This window comes from Aedes albopictus, chromosome 3, assembly GCF_035046485.1.
Source record: "Aedes albopictus strain Foshan chromosome 3, AalbF5, whole genome shotgun sequence".
In the NCBI taxonomy this organism is placed as follows: Eukaryota; Metazoa; Arthropoda; class Insecta; order Diptera; family Culicidae; genus Aedes; species Aedes albopictus.
The window spans coordinates 238,565,363-238,585,556 of NC_085138.1; the positions used below are offsets into that span (position 1 = coordinate 238,565,363).

At 39.1% G+C, this 20,194-nt stretch overlaps 1 protein-coding gene across 1 annotated transcript; it reads left to right on the forward strand.

The window, feature by feature from the left end:
• Nucleotides 1-16,567: 16,567 nt before the first annotated feature.
• On the forward strand, nt 16,568-18,076 carry LOC109420107 (probable chitinase 10). Its single transcript, XM_062856534.1, has 3 exons — nt 16,568-16,989; nt 17,100-17,432; nt 17,573-18,076. The coding sequence occupies exons 1-3, from the start codon at nt 16,644-16,646 to the stop codon at nt 17,935-17,937; spliced, it is 1,044 nt and encodes a 347-aa protein (XP_062712518.1). The 5' UTR covers nt 16,568-16,643; the 3' UTR covers nt 17,938-18,076.
• The last annotated feature ends 2,118 nt before the right edge of the window (nt 18,077-20,194 follow it).

The following is a 20,194-nucleotide window of genomic DNA, read 5'->3' on the forward strand; positions in this document are numbered from 1 at the left end:
AAAAGAGTTATTCATTTTTTATTTTCTTTTGCAAAAGTAAAGTATTAGTGAAGTGTTTTTAAATTAAACTAGAGTCTGAAATTTCTAAAGGATAGCATTGAACTTTTAAATTGGTGAAATAAAGTACGTACACAGAAAAAAATATTGATGTAAAATTCAGCGAGAAATCATGCACATAAAGGGAATGCTAGAGTTAGTGCATATTTACATGAGATATCATGTAAAATTACGTTACAATCGTGTAAATTTCCGCTAATAGTCACGTAACCGGTTGGAGTCCATGATGGTTTACGCGATGGTTGGCGGAAATTTACACGATGGTAATGTAATTTTACATTATATCTCATGTAAAAGTGCACTAAGTCTAGCATTCCCTTTATGTGCATGATTTCTCGCTGAATTTTAATTACATATTTTTTTCTGTGTAGATTACCAAATTTCAGGGAAAATTGATATAAAAATGGATTGTTCATAGAAGCTGTTAGGACGGCTGACGGTGAGGGGTCATGTTTTGTATTCGGAACTCAAAAACCCAAACTCAACAACTAAATAAGGCGGTTTTCAGAATCACGCATGAAATCGACACATAAATTGTCGCAGATTTTTTATACGATAAAGCCCAGAGCTGAAAACCCAATTATAGAAACAAACAAACAAGTTATGATCGTGACGTAAGTAAAAATGTCGTCCCAAAACGTTTGATACAGCACGAAGACCTAGAGATTAACAGTAATTATACAGGGGATAGACAAAATGATCGGGACAGGCAAAATTTTCACTTTCCAAAAAATGTTCAACTAGCTGTAACTTTTCGAAAAGTGCATCAAATATTCTCAAATTTTTTCTGTAAGTTCTTCAACTAGTTGTGTATCAGTGGACAAAATTTGGAAAAGATCGGACAATTCTTCACGAAGTTATAAAGATTTTTGAAAAAGATAAAATTATCCGATAGCCAACTTTGAGCTGTTATATCTCCGGATTCAATGAACCGATTGCAATGAAATTTTGACTATTTATGACTTATATAATGAACTCTGGAAAACAATTAACTTAACTTGAAATTTTTAACAAGCGAAAAAGTTATAGCGATTTTATTTTTTTCACGATGTTTTAGTAAATTGGTCTATTTTTAATATGCATCCCATTACTTTTTCAATTTATTCGCGGCTATGTTGTTACTTTCCTTCAAAACGCATTTATATATAAGTCAATTAGAGGGAAACTAAATGAATTATAATTTGCATCTTGAATTTTAAAACGATGTTGATGTTTTGGATAATTTGGTGTTTTTTTAGAAAAATAATCTAATCGTTATAACTTTCTTCAGTGTTACGAATATTAAGTTAAGTCAATGGTTTTTCATAGCTCATTATATAAGTCATAAATGGACAAAATTTCATTGCATTCGATTCATTGAATCCGGAGATATAACAGCTCAAAGTTGGCTATCGGATAATTTTACCTTTTTCAAAAATCTTTATAACTTCGTGATGAATTGTCCGATCTTTTCCAAATTTTGTCCACTGATACACAACTAGTTGAGGAACTTACAGTAAAAATTTGAAAATATTTGATGCGCTTTTCAAAAAGTTACAGCTAATTGAACATTTTTTGAAAAGTGAAAATTTTGCTTGTCCCGATCATTTTGTCTATCCCCTGTAGATGACAGTTTCTTGAAATATTTACTTTGAATTACAAGCTATTGATAAAATCAAAAACTAAGCAGAATCATACAAAGTCCAAATAACAATTTGAGAGTTTTTACAAAAACTTCCAAAATTCTGAAAATTTGAAAATTTTGTAAAATCTAAATGTTTTATGAGAATATTCAAAATTCCGGAAAAGATTCGTAGACTTTGGAATATTTACTTTTTAATTGAAAATTTAGAAGAGGGAAACCCCTTTGAATAATTTTCTTCTTCAAAAAGGTGTGACATTGGTATACACTCAGCCAAATAACCTTAAGATTTCCATAAGCCCCAACTTATGAAACGGCCTTTAAATAATTCATAATGATTCGGATGAATTTCATAAGGTCACTATGTGACGTAAAATCGTCTCACAGCTTGGCTTTATTAATGTTTAGCAACATGGAATTCTCAAGCGTCGGTAGCCGTGTGGATAAAACACGGGCTCGGTGATCCCGACGTTCATGGATCGAATCCAGTCTGCATCATTTTAGGATTTTTTTGTTCTTTTCATAAGTCTATCTTATGAAATTTGTCAAAGCAAGCACGATCAATTTTCATAAGGTATTCTTATGTCATCCATAAGTTAGTTATAGCAGTTATAGCAAATTTTCATAAGGTTTTTCGATGAATTTCGCTAGTTTTTTTCGCTGAGTGTAGAATACACAAAAGGGTTTGAGGAGACACTAGTTTTAGTAACAATACAAAATCAACTAAAATATATTCTGCCTTCAATAATAACAGTTTGTTCTCTTTGTTTTGGCTCAAGAGCCTGCGGCGCACCTGAGAGATGTTCACGGCGCACCAGGGCGCCGCGGCGCACAGTTTGGGAAGCACTGCTGCATGCGATTGCGTCGTCTTTGTAGTTTGTCCGCTTCGTTGCAATTTTCCGTGAGCCCTCTGAGCAGGTATCGCCGACCCTGAGACCCACATAAAACAACAGTGAGCTAGTTAGGGACGTACGGACGTCCACTGCCCAGACGTGTGGACGTCCCTGGCAGTTGCAAGTTAGATCAATACTCTATAACTTTGTGTTTAAATTGCGTATTTCGAAGTTATTCAACAATTTTAGTTAAAAAATCACGAAAAAACACGATATTTATACGATTTTACATATAAAAATCATGTAATTTCACATTATTTTACGTGACTAAATTAATTAGCGATTACTCCTTTGTGCAACGAACATTTCGTCCATACATCGTTTTTGTGTAGGAATTCGTTTTCATTGACTAATTATCAAAAGTATGTCACGTTGATACTAAAAATCGCACAGAGTTATCAGCACGAATTAAAACAAAGTTACCCATGATTAAGACGTCATGCCATCGTATTCTAATGTCTTTTGATTTAAGTATCAGAAATGGTGCAGATGGTAAGGCTCGAGCCTGTGGATCAGAAGGTCCCAGATTCAAGCTCAAATACATGATAAATTTTTTTTTTCTTTCTTTGTAGCAGTTAGGATGATGAATCTGCCATGACTTACACGCAATTTCCCAAATAATAATTATCGGAACCTGCCAATTAAGCCCATTCCAGGACTAGCTAGATATTTAGTTCATACTTGTTGACAATAAATCGTGTCGACGAGATCAGCTAAGCGAAATATTGAGCATCTGTTTGATAATGATCAACGGCGTCTTGTACCGGTCGCCTAGCTAAAACAAATTGTATACGATGATGGCACTGCTTCTGGATGCAACATTAGTCAACTGTGGGTGGAGCTTACTTGTTATCTATCTACCCACAAATCAGCACAACTACACGATGAACTTATAGCTGGATCGAGACGCAAAAAAATCCTATTCCAGGACTCGAACCTTGAATCTTCGAATCGACAATCTCATGCTCAACCATCTGCACCAAATTTAAACTGATGCAAATGAGACAAAGAAGTGTGATGAGGTTTAAATCATGGGTAACTTTGTTTTATTTTATGCTGGCAACTCTGTACAATTTTAGAGAGAGAGAGAGAGTAGATAGAAAGATACAAAGTAGGAGAAAAGGGACGATCCGGGGATTGAACCCAGAACCTTCTGCATATGAATCAAAAGCGGTAGCCACTAGACCACCAAGCTCGTCTTTGAAAAGTTGTAAAACTCGATATTGAGCTACAACTCAAAAACTGTTCTACTTTCAATTTTTTGAAGCACGGTTCCGAAATCAGCGCTAAATTATGCTTCAAAAATTTTGGTCGTTGACAGAAGTTCACGAATGTCGTTTTATTTTGTAAACTAGTAAATTTTGTAAAAATTCAATATACAGTATCAGATCAGTCGGAATATCTTAGGTCATCCAAACTGTTCTTGAGTTTAGATCCTAAAGTCTACGGGTGTAACGGCAACTTCTTTCATTATACAAAGCTATAATTTGTAATCTATCCTGTCCAGTAAGTCTTCTAAAAATTACATTGGTTGTTTTTATGAACTAAGCTTCATAACAGTAAGGAAGCCCATAATACCCCAAAAATATATAACAACGCTTACTGCTCCTCTAACTACTTTGATTAGTACAGTGGATTATGTAACACTACTTAACGTAGTGGAAAAATCTATTATCACAAGTGTAGACCTGAAGCTATGGTCTCCGGAGTAGTGTTGTTGATCTGGAATATCTCAAAACTATCTTGAAATGACTCATGATATGCCAGGGGGATTACAGATTACAGCTTAAAGTTCATTATGAGAATAAATACTGTTACTAACAAGAGCTAAACTTCAGGATAGTTAGGACGACCCTGATAGTCCCTTACTTACCTTACCGATCAGGCTAAGGCCGGGGTGGCCTCTGCTGTACATAGTAGCCGTCTCCATTCCACTAGGTCCATAGCTGTTTGTCTCCAGTTCCGCACTCTGCGTAGGGTCCGCAGATCGTCCTCCACTTAGTCGACTCACCTAGCTCGCTGCGCTCCACGGCGTCTTGTACCGGTCGGATGACTCTCAAGAACCATTTTAGTCGGGTTGCTATCCGACATGCTGATGACGTGACCCTCCCACCGTAGCCTCCCGATTTTCGCGGTATGGACGATGGTTAGTTTTCTCAGCAGCTGATGCAGCTCGTGGTTCATTCGCCTTCTCCAAGTCCCGTCTTCCATCTGCACTCCGCCGTAGATGGTACGCAACACCTTCCGTTCGAAAACTCCAAGGGCGCGTTGGTCCTCTGCACGTAGGGTCCATGGTTCGTGCCCATAGAGGTCTAATCAGCGTTTTGTAGATAGTCAACTTCGTGTTACAGCGAACTTTGTTCGATCTGCGATTTGTTCGAGTTCTGCCACAATGTGCCTCTGAATTTCTCTGCTGGTGTCGTTGTCGGCGGTCAGCCAAGTACACGAATTCTTCAACCGCCTCGATTTCATCACCGTCGATATAAATTCGGGGTGGCGGGCGCGGTGATTCCTCCCTGGAGCCCTTTGTCATCATGTACTTTGTCTTCGACACATTAATGACTAATCCGATTCGCCTGGCTTCAATCTTTAGTCGTATGTACGTTTCCGCCATCGTCTCAAATTACCGAGCTATAATATCAATATCATCAGCGAAACCAAGCAACTGAACAGGCTTCGTGAAAATCGTTCCACTCGTGTTTATCCCCGCTCTCCTCATTACACCTTCTAACGCAATGTTGAACAGCAAGCCCGAAAGACCAACACCTTGCCGTAACCCTCTGCGAGATTCGAGGGGACTCGATAGTGCCCCTGATACTCGAACTACGCACATCACTCGATCCATCGTCGCCTTGATCAATCGTATCAGTTTATCCGGGAATCCGTATTCGTGCATAATCTGCCATAGCTGTTCTCGATCGATTGTATCATACGCCGATTGAACAAGTGATGTGTGGGCACGTTGCATTCGCGGCATTTCTGCAACACCTGGCGGATGGCGAACATCTGGTCCGCTGTAGCGCGTTCACTCATAAATCCAGCCTGATATTGCCCCACGAACTCCCTTGTAATCGGTGATAGATGGCGGCATAAAATTTGAGAGAATATCTTGTAGGCAGCGCTCAGTAGTGTGATCGCGCGGTAGTTCCCGCAATCCAACTTAGCGCCCTTTTTGTAGCTGGGACACACGATACCTTCCATCTCCCGATACTCCTCGATACTACCTCCTCCCAAATCCTGATAATGACCCAGTGTAGTGCTCTCACCAGTGCTTCTCCACCGTATTTTAGAAGCTCGCTTGATAGTTGATCTGCTTCAGCGGCTTTGTTGTTTTTCAACCGGCCAACCTCCTCCTCAATCTCTTGGAGGTCAGGGGCCGGAAGTCTTTCGTCCTATGTACTCCTAGATCTGTTACCACGCTACCTTCGGTATTTTGCAACGTCGCCATTGAGGTGCTCATCGTAATGCTGCCGCCACCTCTCGACCACCTCACGCTCGCTCGTGAGAATATTCCCGTGATTATCTCGGCACATGTCGGCTTGTGGCACAAAGCCTCTGCGCGAGCGGTTCAGCTTCTCGTAGAACTTTCGTGTGTCCTTAGCGCGGTACAGCTCTTCCATCGCTTCGCGATCTCGTTCTTCCTGCTGGCGCTTCTTCATCCGGAAGACTGAGTTCTGCCTGTTCCACGCCTGTTTGTAACGTGTCTCATTCGCTCTCGTACGGTGTTGTAGCATTCTCGCCCATGCTGCATTCTTCTCGTTTTTCAACTGTTCACATTCGCCGTCGTACCAGTCGTTTCTGTGATTCGGAGTCGCGAAGAACTAGTGCTGTAGCCGAGGTACTACCTATGGCGGATCGGATGTCCCTCCAGCCATCTTCAAGCTGCGCCAAGCTGCTCTTCCGTTGGTAGGGCCACTGCTAACTGCTGCGCGTAGTCTTGGGCCACTTCTACGTTACGCAGCTGCTCGATGTTGAGTCGCGGCGTCAGTGAAGAGAATTGTCAGACAAAAGAGGCACAAAACAAGCAACAAAGAAGACGCGGCGATTAATCTTTATCCCTACTGGTAACAGATAATGACATGATCTCGAAAATTTTTGTTGCAGACAAGACTGAAGCTGAATTTGTTGCGTACTTTTCAACTCGTGAATAATCAATTATTACTAACCCAAAATTGAAACTTTTTGATGATGCATATTCAGTAACGTTACAGTGTTTACCGACTCGAAGTTACCCTTTGAAAATCACAATGCAAGGCTTAAAAATCTCTAAACTCGTGGTGCACGATCTTTGTCCTATTCTGTTCAAGTTGGAACAAACCTATGTCGCATTGGGTAGAATGTCGCAACAAATTCAGGTTGCGACATTGTCGTTATTGTTGCGCGATGGTTGAATTTTGATTCACTGCGCGGCGTTCGACTTCGACGCGTGGTGATAACTGTCGAAAGTTTTGAGCGCATGCATACAGCGACTAAGTAGTGATCCGAATCAATATTCGCACTGCGGTATGTGCGGACATTGGCTATATCCGAGAAGAATTTACCGTCGATTAGAACGTGGTCGAATTGGATTTCTGTTTGATGGTCGGGTGATCTCCAGGTGGCTTTGTGGATATCTTTGCGGGGGAAGAAGGTGCTTATGACTACAGGCTGTTTCGCCCGATTACCGGTCTGTACATTTCCTCCCTTCCTACCTGTGCGTTCATGCTGCCGACAACGATTTTCACGTCACGCGACGAGCAACCATCGTCTGTTTGCTCTTCATTGGTGGTGCCACAGCTTTGGTAGAAGGTTGCCGCTCGATGCCCGCTTTTCCACACTTTCTGTCCAGTCCAACAAAGTTCCTGTAACGCCATGTCGGCGCAGGAGTCGACAAGCTGGCAACCCTGCCATGCGATGCTCCGGAAGCGTCGCATTCATGTTCAAAGCGTCGCGTCCGCGGACAAATGCGACGCGATGACAGCTGTGACAGACAAGCTGAGTGACAGCGGGACCCGGATTGGACTGACAGTTTGACACGAGGGACGAATCAATCATTCTTGTAAAGATTGTGGAAGAAGCGAGTTGTTCTCGGAGCGAGTAGAAATTAAAAGTTAAAGTTAAATCGACCCTATTGGGCAATTTCCGTTCAGTTAGTTCTCAAAGATTGGTGACTTGGTTGGTGACTGTGTCCGATTCTCGGCCGGGAGAAAATTTAGCCGGAATAGTCGGTCTGTAATCCCAGCAGCAGAAAGTGAGTCCGAGACGTGCGCTGCCATTCCCAGTCGAGTGTTCCGCTAGATCCGTCCGCAAATTCCGCTAGGTCCTGAAAAGAAAGTAAGAGATGATTAGCAGTGTTAATATCAAGTAATAATATAAATTGAATTTAGATCTGTAGGCGTAGAGGTTATAGATCTGAACCGTAGGTGTGCAAGCCGGAAGGGCCCACCGAATTGTGAGTAGAGGTTATAAAACGTAAAACATGTACTTACCATTGAAATTTACTTGCAGTTGAAGCATTAATATAACAGCTATCAAAACCGGTAACGTCTATTCACTGCACCCTACCTGCGTTGACACGCCACGATGTCGAAGTTGCGGGGATGCAGTTCGTCGTAAATTATCCTGTCACATCCTGCGAAACCTAGCGACTTGCAATTCCATGTTCCAAGTTTCCAATCGTAGTCCTGATTTCGTCGCGTAGGTCTTTGCCGATTGTATCGAGTCGTATTTTCTCCTATGTTTATTCGCAATGAGGACTTTTACGGGTGGCTTATTGGGCCTACGCCAACACTCCAGTTCTGTTTAACGTCCCAACCAACACTGGGACGACCACGCTGATGGGGCTACCACCTTGGATCTAGCTGGGCTCAGACCAACATTGTATTGGTGAAATTGAAGGGAAATTGTCATATCATTTAATCATAATATGAAAAAAATTTAAAAAATATTCGAAAGCACACGGTGAATGGCGCTATGACGGTATATAAAAACGAATTTCTGTCTTTCTGTCTGTCTGGACGTAGCAATGACGACGGATTGAATGAGTCAGCGTCCTGAAGCTATCCAGGGCTATTGTGATACTATTGGTGATTGCAACAAAAATTACGTGAATACATTTATCTTCTCAGGTTAGTACTTTGCAATCGAAATCATTATTTGGGGCTGTCCATTAATTACGTAAGGCAGTGGTGCTCAGGCTGAAGGATACCGCGGGCCAAATTTACAATTCGGGATCGACCGGCTGGCCGCATAGAATATAGATGAACAAAAACAACAAAAAGAACCATTTTACAACACATTTATTTAAAATCTAAACCGTTCAGAATTTGTGTAAGGGTCAAACTTGCTTCATGTAGTTTTTATTTTTCGTTAAGTGACAGAAACTGACTAATAACTGTGGTTCTAAAATATATTTAGCAGAACTTTAAGTTTTTTTTTGTATTTTAAGGAAAACAAAACACAATTTAGATTCATAAGCTTGCTTTAGAAAAATGTTTGAGTGTCAAATTGAAATTTAAACAAACAATTTAGGAATCGCCCCTAGATTGCTTTGAAGCCACTTCAGCAATTTCTCATACAACTTTTATATGAATTTCTTCTGAATCGCTCCAAAAATGCTGGATCTTCTTTTGAACTTTATTCTGGAGTTGGTCCAGAAGATTTTCAAGCAATTTCTTTAACAGCTTATCTTGAAATTTCCAGAATTCCCTTGGAACGCCTCCCAGAACTTTTCTTGGATTTACCTTTGGAATTGCTCTGAAGTTACTTCACGAATGTTTCATGAATCTTTTCCAAGTATTTCTTCTAGAATAGCTTCCGGATTTTTCCTGAAGCTTCTTTAGAAATTTTCCTGGAGTTTCTCGAAGATTTTAGTGAAGTATTTCCATAAGTCTCTTCTGGAGTTGCAGCTAAAGATTTTTATTAAAGTCTTTTAAAAATTTCTTGAAGTTTTCTATGTACTTCAACATAAACCAGAATGTTTCATAAATATTTCTCAAAGTGCCTTTAGGAATGCTCCTATGCTGCTATTGAAATTTATACTAAAGATGCTCCGGGTTTTTTCTGCTTGAGATTATTTACAATTATTTCTGACAGTTTCGTAAAAAATATCTTTAAAAGTTGCTTCAATATTAATGTTCGGATTTTCCTCAGGCGTTCCTGCCATTGATCCTGGAATCTTGTTTGTAGTTTTCAGAATATATTTTGTTGCTCCAGGAATTTCTTCTAAAGTTGTTTGATATATTTTAGCTACAGTGGCACCGTGGCACCAGAACTATTTTTTCCGTGACTGGTTTTGTGGCTTAGCTATACGACGCTGGCATATTTTGGAGTCGTGAGTTTGAATCTTACCGGAACGGATTGTTCTTTTTGTAATTTTAACATTTTATTTGTGTTTAACACTGTGAAAATTGATCAGCTAAAATTTCTTGTTCGATTACTTAAGAAACTGAACGAGTTATTCCTAAAAATCGTTCATAAATTTTTGTACGTCGAAAAGTACTCCGCGGGCCGCATCTCAAGGCTTGGAGGGCCGCATGCGGCCCGCGGGCCGCAGGATGAGCACCGCTGACGTAAGGGTTTATGGGGGGAGGGGGGGTTTGAGAAATCTTACGCGCCATACAAAAATATTTGAGTTCTCATACAAAAAATCTTACAAGGGGGGGGGGGGGTCAAAAAGTCGTGAAATTTCCCTTACGTAATAAATGGACAGCCCCTTTGCTTCTGTAACGGTCTAAATGTTTTCAGTAGAATACTACACGAGATGACATCTTCAATGCTGTCGGAGCCCCAGAACCGAGGTCAGAACAGCATCAAATTTCGCCGTTTCTGTTCGAAGCAGGAAAGCATGGGAGGTATTTGTTCGGGTCGGAAAAGAAACAAGTTCTTGGAGCAGTTGAATAATCACGCAGCTCAAAACTGTGGATGTTTATTTGAAATTTAGGATACAATTTTTTTGTTTTTTATCATATAGTACTCACATTCATGGTTTCTTAAAGTTTTAAGATTCGACCGAAGAAGTAGATGATTCTCCGGTTGCTATTTCAGCCTACAGCGCAAATAGAGTATAGTTAGCTTGAATTCAATTGTGTTAGCCATTTACTCACGTACTTAAAAGCAATTTTAGGAGAATAAATTTAATTCAAAGGGAAAAATAGAGAGAATTCAATAATTTTATATAAATAAATTCAACGAAAACGTGTGTTTCACTTTTTAGTTTATCTTCGTCTTTTGTTTCTCGATCGCAGACGTCAGCTAAACTTCACCGCTGTTGTCATGACGTTTGTCAACCGGCGATAGGGATGTCGATTATCTCCACGTTCAAGCGTTCGGCGGCAACAGTATTATGTCGAATTCGTTTTTGAACATGGGTTGGAACTGGATCGGCGGAAAATGTGTAAACAAACAACGTCAAACAAACTTTAGTACAAGCGAAACCGAAGTCGGGTTGGGGTTGAAACTGTGATCTGATCCAGTTCCAACCCAGGTTGGAACTGAATCAAAAACGAAAACGACATTAGTAAACACGAACCTGAAACCCGACGAAATGGAATGGATTCTTGAGGATCTGCCGGATTCAAGTTTGGAGTAATAGGTATTGTTGGCCTCCTACTGTTGGTGCACGAGTCATTGGAAAACGAATTTAAATCCATAATACATTTTATAGGGGAACTTACGTATTTTCGGCAGTTTTGTTCTCTTCGTCATGTTTTTTTTTAATCCTGTTGAACTCAGAGTTGGCATCAAATCCTTCCCAACCAAGCTGCGTTATATGTCCAAGTTTCAGGTAATTTGGTCCACAAAAAAACCCATGACGAGGTGAACAAACCTGCGGATAATACCCTTTGTCACCCTATTTATCGTTCATCATTATCCATTATGGAAAGTCAGAACAACTCCTCCCTGCAATATTCACAAAAATGGGTGAAGTTTTACCCATTTCTTATCAACCCCGGGTTATCAAAAATGGGTGTTTTTTTCACCCATTAATGGGTTTTCGCAAGCAACTTAAGAACTTAAGCACTTTTGATAAGACGCCATCCACAAATTACGTAGCGCTCTAGGGTGAGGAGGGGGGTGGTTGCTCTTTGGAAATCTTTAGAAGTTCCTCAAGTGATTGTTCTTCAGAAGTTGTTCCAGGATTCCTCTGTGAATTCCTTCAGGAATTCGTCTAAAAATTCCTACAGTTATTCGTCCAGGAATTCCTCTATAAAGCCCGCTAGAGATTCCTCTAGAAATTCCTTTAGATATCAAGCAATTCTTCCAGTGATTCCACCAGGAGTTCATCCAGGAACTCCTCCAGGAATTCTTTCAGGGATTTGTTCAAGAATACCTCCAGGGATTCCTCCTGAAAGTTCTCCAGTGATTCTTCAAGAAAATCCTCCAGAAATTTCTCTAGGGATTTCTCTACAGATTCCTCCAGGAGTTACTTAGAAGATAGCTCAAAGAATTTCTCTAGAGATTTCTCCAGAAACTCTCTCAGGAGTGTCTACAGGAATTCCTTCAGGAGCTCCTCCAGGCATTCCTTCAGGAGTTCCTTTAGGGATTGCTCTTTAAATTTCTTAACGAAAAATTTTAGAAACTCCTCCAGGAATTCTTTTAGAAACACCTCCAGGCATTCGTCCAGGGATTTCTATAGGGATTCCTCCAGGGATTCATCCAGGCATTCCTTCAGAATTTAATTCTGGGACTCCTCCAGGAATACCTTTAAGAATTCCACCAAGAATTATCCCAGTAATTCCTGCAGATATTAAGTCAGGAATTCCTGCAGAATTTACCTTAGGAATTCTGGATTTTATCCAGTCATTTCCTCCAGGATTGCCACCAAGAATACCTCCAGGAATTACCCCAATGATTGATCCAGGAATTGATCCAGAAATTTCTCCAGGAATTCCTTTTTGAAATTCTTTCAATAATTTCTTTAGTAATTCCTCCAGGAGTTTTTCCAGGGATTGCTCCGGGAATTTTTCCAGGGTTTCCTTGACGATTTTTTTTCACAAATTTCTCCTTCAGCTAATCTTCCAAGGATTTCTACAAAGATTTCTCCTGGAATTGGTTCAAGGGATCCCTACAGGAATTCCTACAGGGATTCCTCTAATGATTCTTCCAGAGACTCCTCAATAAATTCCTCTTATGATTCTTCCAATAATTCATCCAGATATTCCTCTAATAATTCATCCAGATATTATTTATTCCATTAATTTTTCATGGAATTCCTCCAGAAATTCCTCCAGAAATTCCTCAGGAAATTCCTCCAGAAATTCCTAATAGAAATTCATCAGGGATTCCTCCAGGAGTTCTTCTGGAGATTTCTCAAGGATTCCTCGAGGAATTCCTCCAGTGATTCCTCCAGGTGTTTCTCTAGAGATACCTCATGAAATTCCTGTAGATATTCTGCTTGGGATTCCTCGAGGAATTTCACCAGCAATTCTTTAAAGCATTCTTCCAGGGATTCTATCTGAAAGTTTTCCAGCGATTCTTCAAGAAAATCTTCCAGAAATTCTTCCAGGAGTTCCTCTGAAGATTTCTCAAAGAATTTCTCTAGATATTCCTGAAGGAATTCGCACACGCATGTCTCCAGGCATTATCCAAAGATTTCTCCAGGAATTGAACACTGTAATGAAAAGGTGGCCTTTTCTCAACAAAAATGAAACCATAGATAAAATTTGTTCGGGCAATTCAAACACAAACTGTGTATTCTTCAGGTAAAAAGCATGTTATGATAGACAATCTGTTCTATTATACATACACGACGTTCTATTATATACACAACTGGCTTTGCATACCCTTTGTAGTCGATGAAAAATTAGAACAATCGGCATGATTTTTTGCACGATTCAATTCGACTTCAGAGTGGTTATGTTTAGATGTATAGAAAGTTGGGAAAATCAAATACATAATTTATTCTAAAAAAACTGTGACATTACTCAAATATGCATGAGATGCGAATTTCAAAAACAACACAATAGAATAATATTAACTGTGGTAGATAATTGTAAAAATAACTACACCAACACATTAAAAATGGGCAATACAAGGTTTGCCGGGTCAGCTAGTATAATTAATAAACAAACATCATATAAATGCCATCATAGTTATAATCATGTTTCTAGGATATTCTATGTTTCTATTAATCCGGTGAATGTAATTACGTCTCAACAAGTTAGTTTATAAACTTCGAAGGCTTGTTTACGATTCTTGCATTTTCGATCTGATAGTTCGACCGGACTAACAACTTGTTTCAAACATTTGCTATAGACCTCGGGGGAAATTTTATGTATTCATGCAAGCATTCGTCAAATGCGATATATTATGTGAGTTTGCAAGGAATTTTCTTAAACAGTGGAAACCCTGGAGTTAGACAAGAAAGAAGTCTCAGTTTGCAAACAAAGATTTTGTCACCTTGTCATGGCGAAAAAGTTTACATTGCCTTTAGAAATGAGAGTAAATTTTACTAATATGTGCATATGCGGATAACTAAAAAGCTTTACATTGTAGTATTCGATGATGCTAATGCTACTACATCATTTTGTGTATTATGATTGAAATTCCCTTTGCTTAGTAACCAAAGTAAGTAGTATCAATGTTGGGGACATGCAAAGTTCTAATATGGTCGTAATGTCGTATAAAAGTTGAAAATGAAGAATTCAATTGAATTTCATCTATGAATCATGTTCTCATTCCCTGATAAAAAATATCATAAAAATACGATAAATTTTATTGTTACAACACCATTTTTTCGAAAAATATTCACCATTAAACGTATTGTAATTTACACGGTACACTCACCATCACCCCTATTGTTCTATACCATTCGGCGAATGGTAAATGGCACTTTTACAATAAAAAATGGTGGTCGTTATGTATCTTAACCATAAAACTTTGAGAAAATTTTCATACACTTTTTCGCGAAAAACAATAGAATGTATTGTGTTTTAATGAGACATTTTTAGGGCAATTTTCAAAAGAAAACAATATATCTTAATGATTTTTTATTGTTTTTACAATACAAATACAATTAATTGAATGGCGTCAAATGAATCGTTGTTACAATAAAAATACAATAATATTTGTTGTTATTTGTAAGCAGTTTTCGCTTTTGAAAATCCATAGAATTTAAATTTCCCGCTAACATTTATATCCAGCATTTACGAGCACTAACGGCCACCAGAATGATATGCACATTTTATGATAAGTGTCAAACACTCTGATGTCTGTCTGGTATGTGTTGCTTGGCAGCTGTTGATAAGATCTATCAATCTTTTCAAATAACTGCCAAATATCACAAGTCAGACCTCAGGTCGTATGATCCATACCATAAATCGTTCACAATTCATGTGGCCATTAGTATCTGTAAATGCCGAAGAAAAATGTTACCAAGAAATATGAATTCTTTGGTTTTTCAAAGGCGAAATCTGTTTACATAACAACAAATATTATTGCATGTTTATTTTAACATCGGTTCAATTGACCCCATTACACAAATTGTATTTGTATTGTTATCAATGGTAGTTTACTGTTTACTAGATTCCTTTAATTTATTGGAAAACATTAGTAAAAACATTGTTCATCTTTTTCTCGTCTTAACGTCCTCACTTGGCTAAAACTTGCTTTTCAGCTAGTTTTTTATAAGTACTTCTTCAGTTATTCATTGAGAGCTTCCTCTGCCAACACGGCTTGACGTCTGTCAGTCGTTGAAGTTTCAGCGAATAACATTCGATAACCGAAACATCTACTGTACTCAAATTTAAAACGAAAACGCGAAAACTTAAAAAAATATGTCAAGTGATTTTGTATTTGATTATACAAACCTGATCCAAGCAACAATAATATTTATTGTTATTTATTTGTTACTAATTGTTTTTAAGTGTAATTGAGAAATAAACTCTTTTTTAATAAAAGGTCCATGAGAACTTTGCAGGCAACTTTGCAACTATATAAAAACCAATTAAATTAATGTTTACTGATAATAACTTTAAATGATTATAGAACTATTGAAAAACAATCGAATAAATTAGTCACTAATAAAGCTAATGTTCACTTATTGTACGAACTATATGGGCTTGATTTCTATTGTAAAAAGTAACAATATATCTACTATGAGTTTTATTGTGAACAATAAAACCAGTCATATGTTAATAATATTTACCATGTAATGAATGGTCATTTTTTATCCGGGTTGCAATATATTATCTTTTCAGAGTTTTTTCCATGTGCGCAGAATTAGGAACATTAGTGCGCAGAATAAGGAACATTCCAAAAAAGGGTGCGCAGAATTAGGAACAAAGACACACTTTAGAATGTTCATGATTTTACATATAAATTGAGTGTTTTGTATAAGAATTATATTTTTCCCTTATTTACAAAGCTAATAACTATGTGCAGTCAAAAAATCAGCCAAATCGGTTTGATTTGGAATTTGTTACAGCTGATTGAAATTGAAAAAGTCTTAGGTGCGCAGAATATGGGCCCTCCACAGTACAATGTATTACCCAAATGATCAATTTCACCCCGCTGATCAATTTGACCCCGGTTTACGGTACCATAAAAGGGAAAATATTTTAAAGAAGGAAGGTATTTACCCTGCATTTTAGCACAACTATTCGCCATGGCTATAAAAAATCCAGGGTCAAATGTTTGAAAACAAAAAAAGAGGTGCATTTCTACCATTTCCGGGTATTTACGGGTTAACTATCATATTTATTTCGATCAATTTTACATCAATTAACTAAGAAGTAACTTTAATGCATAAGAAAAGTTGTATAAGAGTGCATAAATCCTGCCATAATGCATCCTGATCATAATAAGTAACGTGCTTCGTTTTCCGGTATCAGGGTATGACTTGTTAGATGATAACGAACTTAATCACCGTTTGGAAAATGTAAAACATGCTACCGACAGATAGCATGCGTTTGTAGATTTCGCTGATTGAAATTCGCGAAAATTTCTGAAAGCGGAACTGCCCATCGGCAGCAGGTGGCGAGATAATTTTTGTGGTTGGTATATATAGTTGAGAGGCGAAGTTTACACCATCAGTCACAAACGAACTGCTTCTTTCACTGCTTAGTTTAGATAGTTTAATTTTGGCAGTGATCATGAAGAACTTCATCCTTATAATAGCCCTCTTCGGGGTGGCAGTTCGAGCACAACACTGGAGCGGAGGCGGTGATTGCAGCACCGGATGTCCGGAGTTCGAGTGTCACAAAGATCTGCGCTGCTTCAGCACCGCTACCAGTAAAGAAGCAGTTCTGCTTCCTCATACGAACTGCAGCAAGTTCTACAAGTGTCAAGCTGGGTTCATGGCTTGTGAGTTCGACTGCCCAAGGGGACTGCACTTCAATAAGGATAAAATGGTCTGTGATTGGCCGTGGCTGGCATGTTGCGACCCTAAACTTCCTTGCCCTGAGCCATGCATTCCAACCCTCACTTGCCCCCCTACAGGTAAGAATCCGTTTTCATACCGTTACACTTTTTTCAATAGTCTCTTAAAGCCAGTCCAATGCTTTTCAATTTAGTGGACTAATAATACTTCATGATTTTAAACCCACTAGGTACGCCTACACCTCCACCACCTCCTACCACACCTCCTCCTCCACCTCCTACCACACCTTCTCCCTGCAGCACCGGATGTCCGGAATTCAACTGTACCAAGGATATACGCTGTTTCAGCACCATCGCCAGCAAAGAGGCCGTTCTTCTTCCGCACACCAATTGCAGGAAATTCTACAAGTGTCAGTCCGGTTTCTTGGCATGTGAGTTCGACTGCCCGAAGGGACTGCACTTCAACAAGAAAAAAAGCGTCTGCGATTGGCCGTGGTTGGCATGTTGCGATGATAAAATCCCTTGCATAGATCCATGCATACCTGGAGTCACTTGTCCTGACGGTATGTATCTCGTCTTAGTACTTTTTTCATATTTAGAAAGTCCACTTATGTTTTAACTGTATAGTTGAATACTTTAATTATTGCCATCCCTTCCATTATGTATATAAACTAAAACTAAAGCATGATTTCATACGTTCTAGGTACTACCACAATTAGACCAACACCGCCACCACCACCAACGCCGCCACCACCACCACCGCCAACAACACCAGCTCCCTGCACCACTCAATGCCCAGAGATCAACTGCTATGAGGATTATCGCTGTGTCCGCGGGCCCATTAACAAAGGAGAGGCCATCCTGCTCCCGCACAACGATTGTGATAAATTCTACAAGTGCATGAATGGATCGAATAGGGCCTGTGAGTTCAACTGCCCGAAGGGACTGCACTTTAATAAGGAAAAAATGGTCTGTGATTGGCCGTGGACGGCTTGTTGCGATCCCAATATTAAATGCGTGACGCCCTGCGTTCCAAACGTCACTTGTCCCCCATCCAGGTATTTCTGAGAGGACCAACAGTTGTAGCAATGTCCTGAAAAATGCGGTATACAATGCAAACCGTACTTCAATGTCGAGTTATTCATGTTTCTCTTAAATAGTTGACAAATATACTACACGTGCATTCAAAGACCCAATGCTATAATTATTCAGTTTTGGTTTACTTCCTTCAGAAATCTCCGAAACATTTTTTTTTCCTTAGCCCAGTGCTTCCCAAACTGTGCGCCGCGGCGCCCTGGTGCGCCGTGAACATCTCTCAGGTGCGCCGCAGGCTCTTGAGCCAAAACACAAAGAACAAACTCTTATTGTTAAAAACAGAATATATTTTTAGTTGTTTTTGTATTGTTACTAAAACTGGAGTCTCCCAAATAGACGTGTGCGCCGAACATTCGGCGTGAACTCGGCGTGCATCGGCGTGGGACTTCTTAAACAATTATCAACAAAGTTAACTATTTTCTAATGATTGGATTACAACAAGTGGACATCTAGTTATGTGCTGCTGCAGGAATTTTCTGATGTTGATGATGGTAGGCTTTCTGAGAAGGGATACGCCGATCGGCGTGCGGTTTTCACGCCGCCGCCGCCGCCGCCGATTGCGCCGCCGACACGCCGATGCTTCCTGGATCGGCTTCAAACAACATAATCATAAACTTTTTCCACCAGTGCATAGGTATAACACCCCTTTACCAATCCCCGTTTAAAAAATATAGTATATTTGGTTCTTGATGACTTGGGAAGCCGCACGCCGATTCACGCCGATTTCTCATCGGCGCGGCGGCGCACACGTCTACTCCCAAACCCTTTTTTGTATTCTATACATACAAATGTCTTATTTTTTTGAGGAAGACTTCAAAAGAAAGTCTTTCAAAGGGGTTTTTCCTCTTCTGAATTTTCGATTAAAAAGTAAATATTCCAAAGTCTACGAATGGTTGCCGGAATTTCGAATATTCTCATGAAACATTTAAATTTTTACAAAATTTTCAAATATCCGGAATTCTAAAAAAATTCGTTAAAACTCTCAAATTATTATTATTAATAATATTTATTAAAGACACTTTACCACACTCTCAAATTGTTATTTGGACTTTGTATGATTCTGCTTAGTTTTCTATTTTGTTAATAGCTTGTAATTCAAAGTAAATATTTCAAGAAACTGTCATCTATAATTACCGTCAATCTCCAGGTCTTCGTACTGTCTTAACGTTTTGGGACGACATTTTTGCTTAGATCACGATCATAACCACTTGCATGCGCAGCCATTTCTTTTTTCTCGCTCGTTCATTTTGTTGAACGCAAGAAAGAGCGAGATTAAAGAGGGGGCAAAGTGCCACCTCTACTATCTGTTTCTTTCGCGTGTTTGTTTACGAGAGTGGGTGAGAAAAAAGAAAAAGCAGCGCACGCTAGAGATCATAACTTGTTTGTTTGTCTCTATAATTGGAATTTTCAGCTCTAGGCTGGTTTTCCTCCTTATCGTATACAAAAAATCTGCGACAATTTATGTGTCGATTTGTGGTAATCTACGTACTTTATTTAACAAATTTAAAAGGTTTAAATTCATTTTTTTTTTGAATTATAAGAAAGCATGACATTGAACGCTTTTTTTACGAGTTTGATTTGAAATTTTAAAATTATTAAAAAAAAATGTAAAAAGTTGGTGCGCCGCGACAATTTTAAAAATTTCAAAGGGCGCCGCGGTAGCAAAAAGTTTGGGAACCTCTGCCTTAGCCTTCGAAATCACTTTTTTGCTGGATGTCCTGATAATTGATGGCCGTTCAATTCCCATATAATCCATATCCGCCCGGCGTCCTATAAATAGGACAGTCCTTTTGATGTGAATATCTCCAGAATTTTGCAAAATTTCAGAATACTTTCTTCAGAGAAGATGTTCTCCACACCCATACCTTGCCCATAGAACTTGCTGACGTTTATTCGTCTTTCTCTTTCAAACATGTAGGCGGAATAGGATTTGTTGTCATCAGGAAAGGTTTCCCGATGAAAACAAATCCTATCCCGCTTGCATGCTTAAAAGAGAGAGGTGAATAAACGTCAGTAAGCTCTATAGAGGGCGATATAGTTTGTGACTGATTCACAAGGTGGCGTAAACGATGCTGCAAAGAATACATATTGTCACGATTTCCAATGCGAAAAAAATATTTCCCTGGAAGCTTTACAATGGTTAATAACACTAGTTTACAAAATAAAACGAAAGTCGTGAGCTTCTGTCAGCGACCTACATTTTTGAAGCACAATTTAGCGCTGATTTCGA

What these genes read in the sequence shown, in the direction of transcription:
- LOC109420107 (XM_062856534.1), top strand. Translation starts at nt 16,644, where the DNA reads ATGAAGAACTTCATCCTTATAATAGCCCTCTTCGGGGTGGCAGTTCGA. An exon ending in CCTCACTTGCCCCCCTACAG is followed by an intron (nt 16,990 to 17,099) that starts GTAAGAATCCGT and finishes TAAACCCACTAG; the next exon opens with GTACGCCTACACCTCCACCA. An exon ending in TGGAGTCACTTGTCCTGACG is followed by an intron (nt 17,433 to 17,572) that starts GTATGTATCTCG and finishes CATACGTTCTAG; the next exon opens with GTACTACCACAATTAGACCA.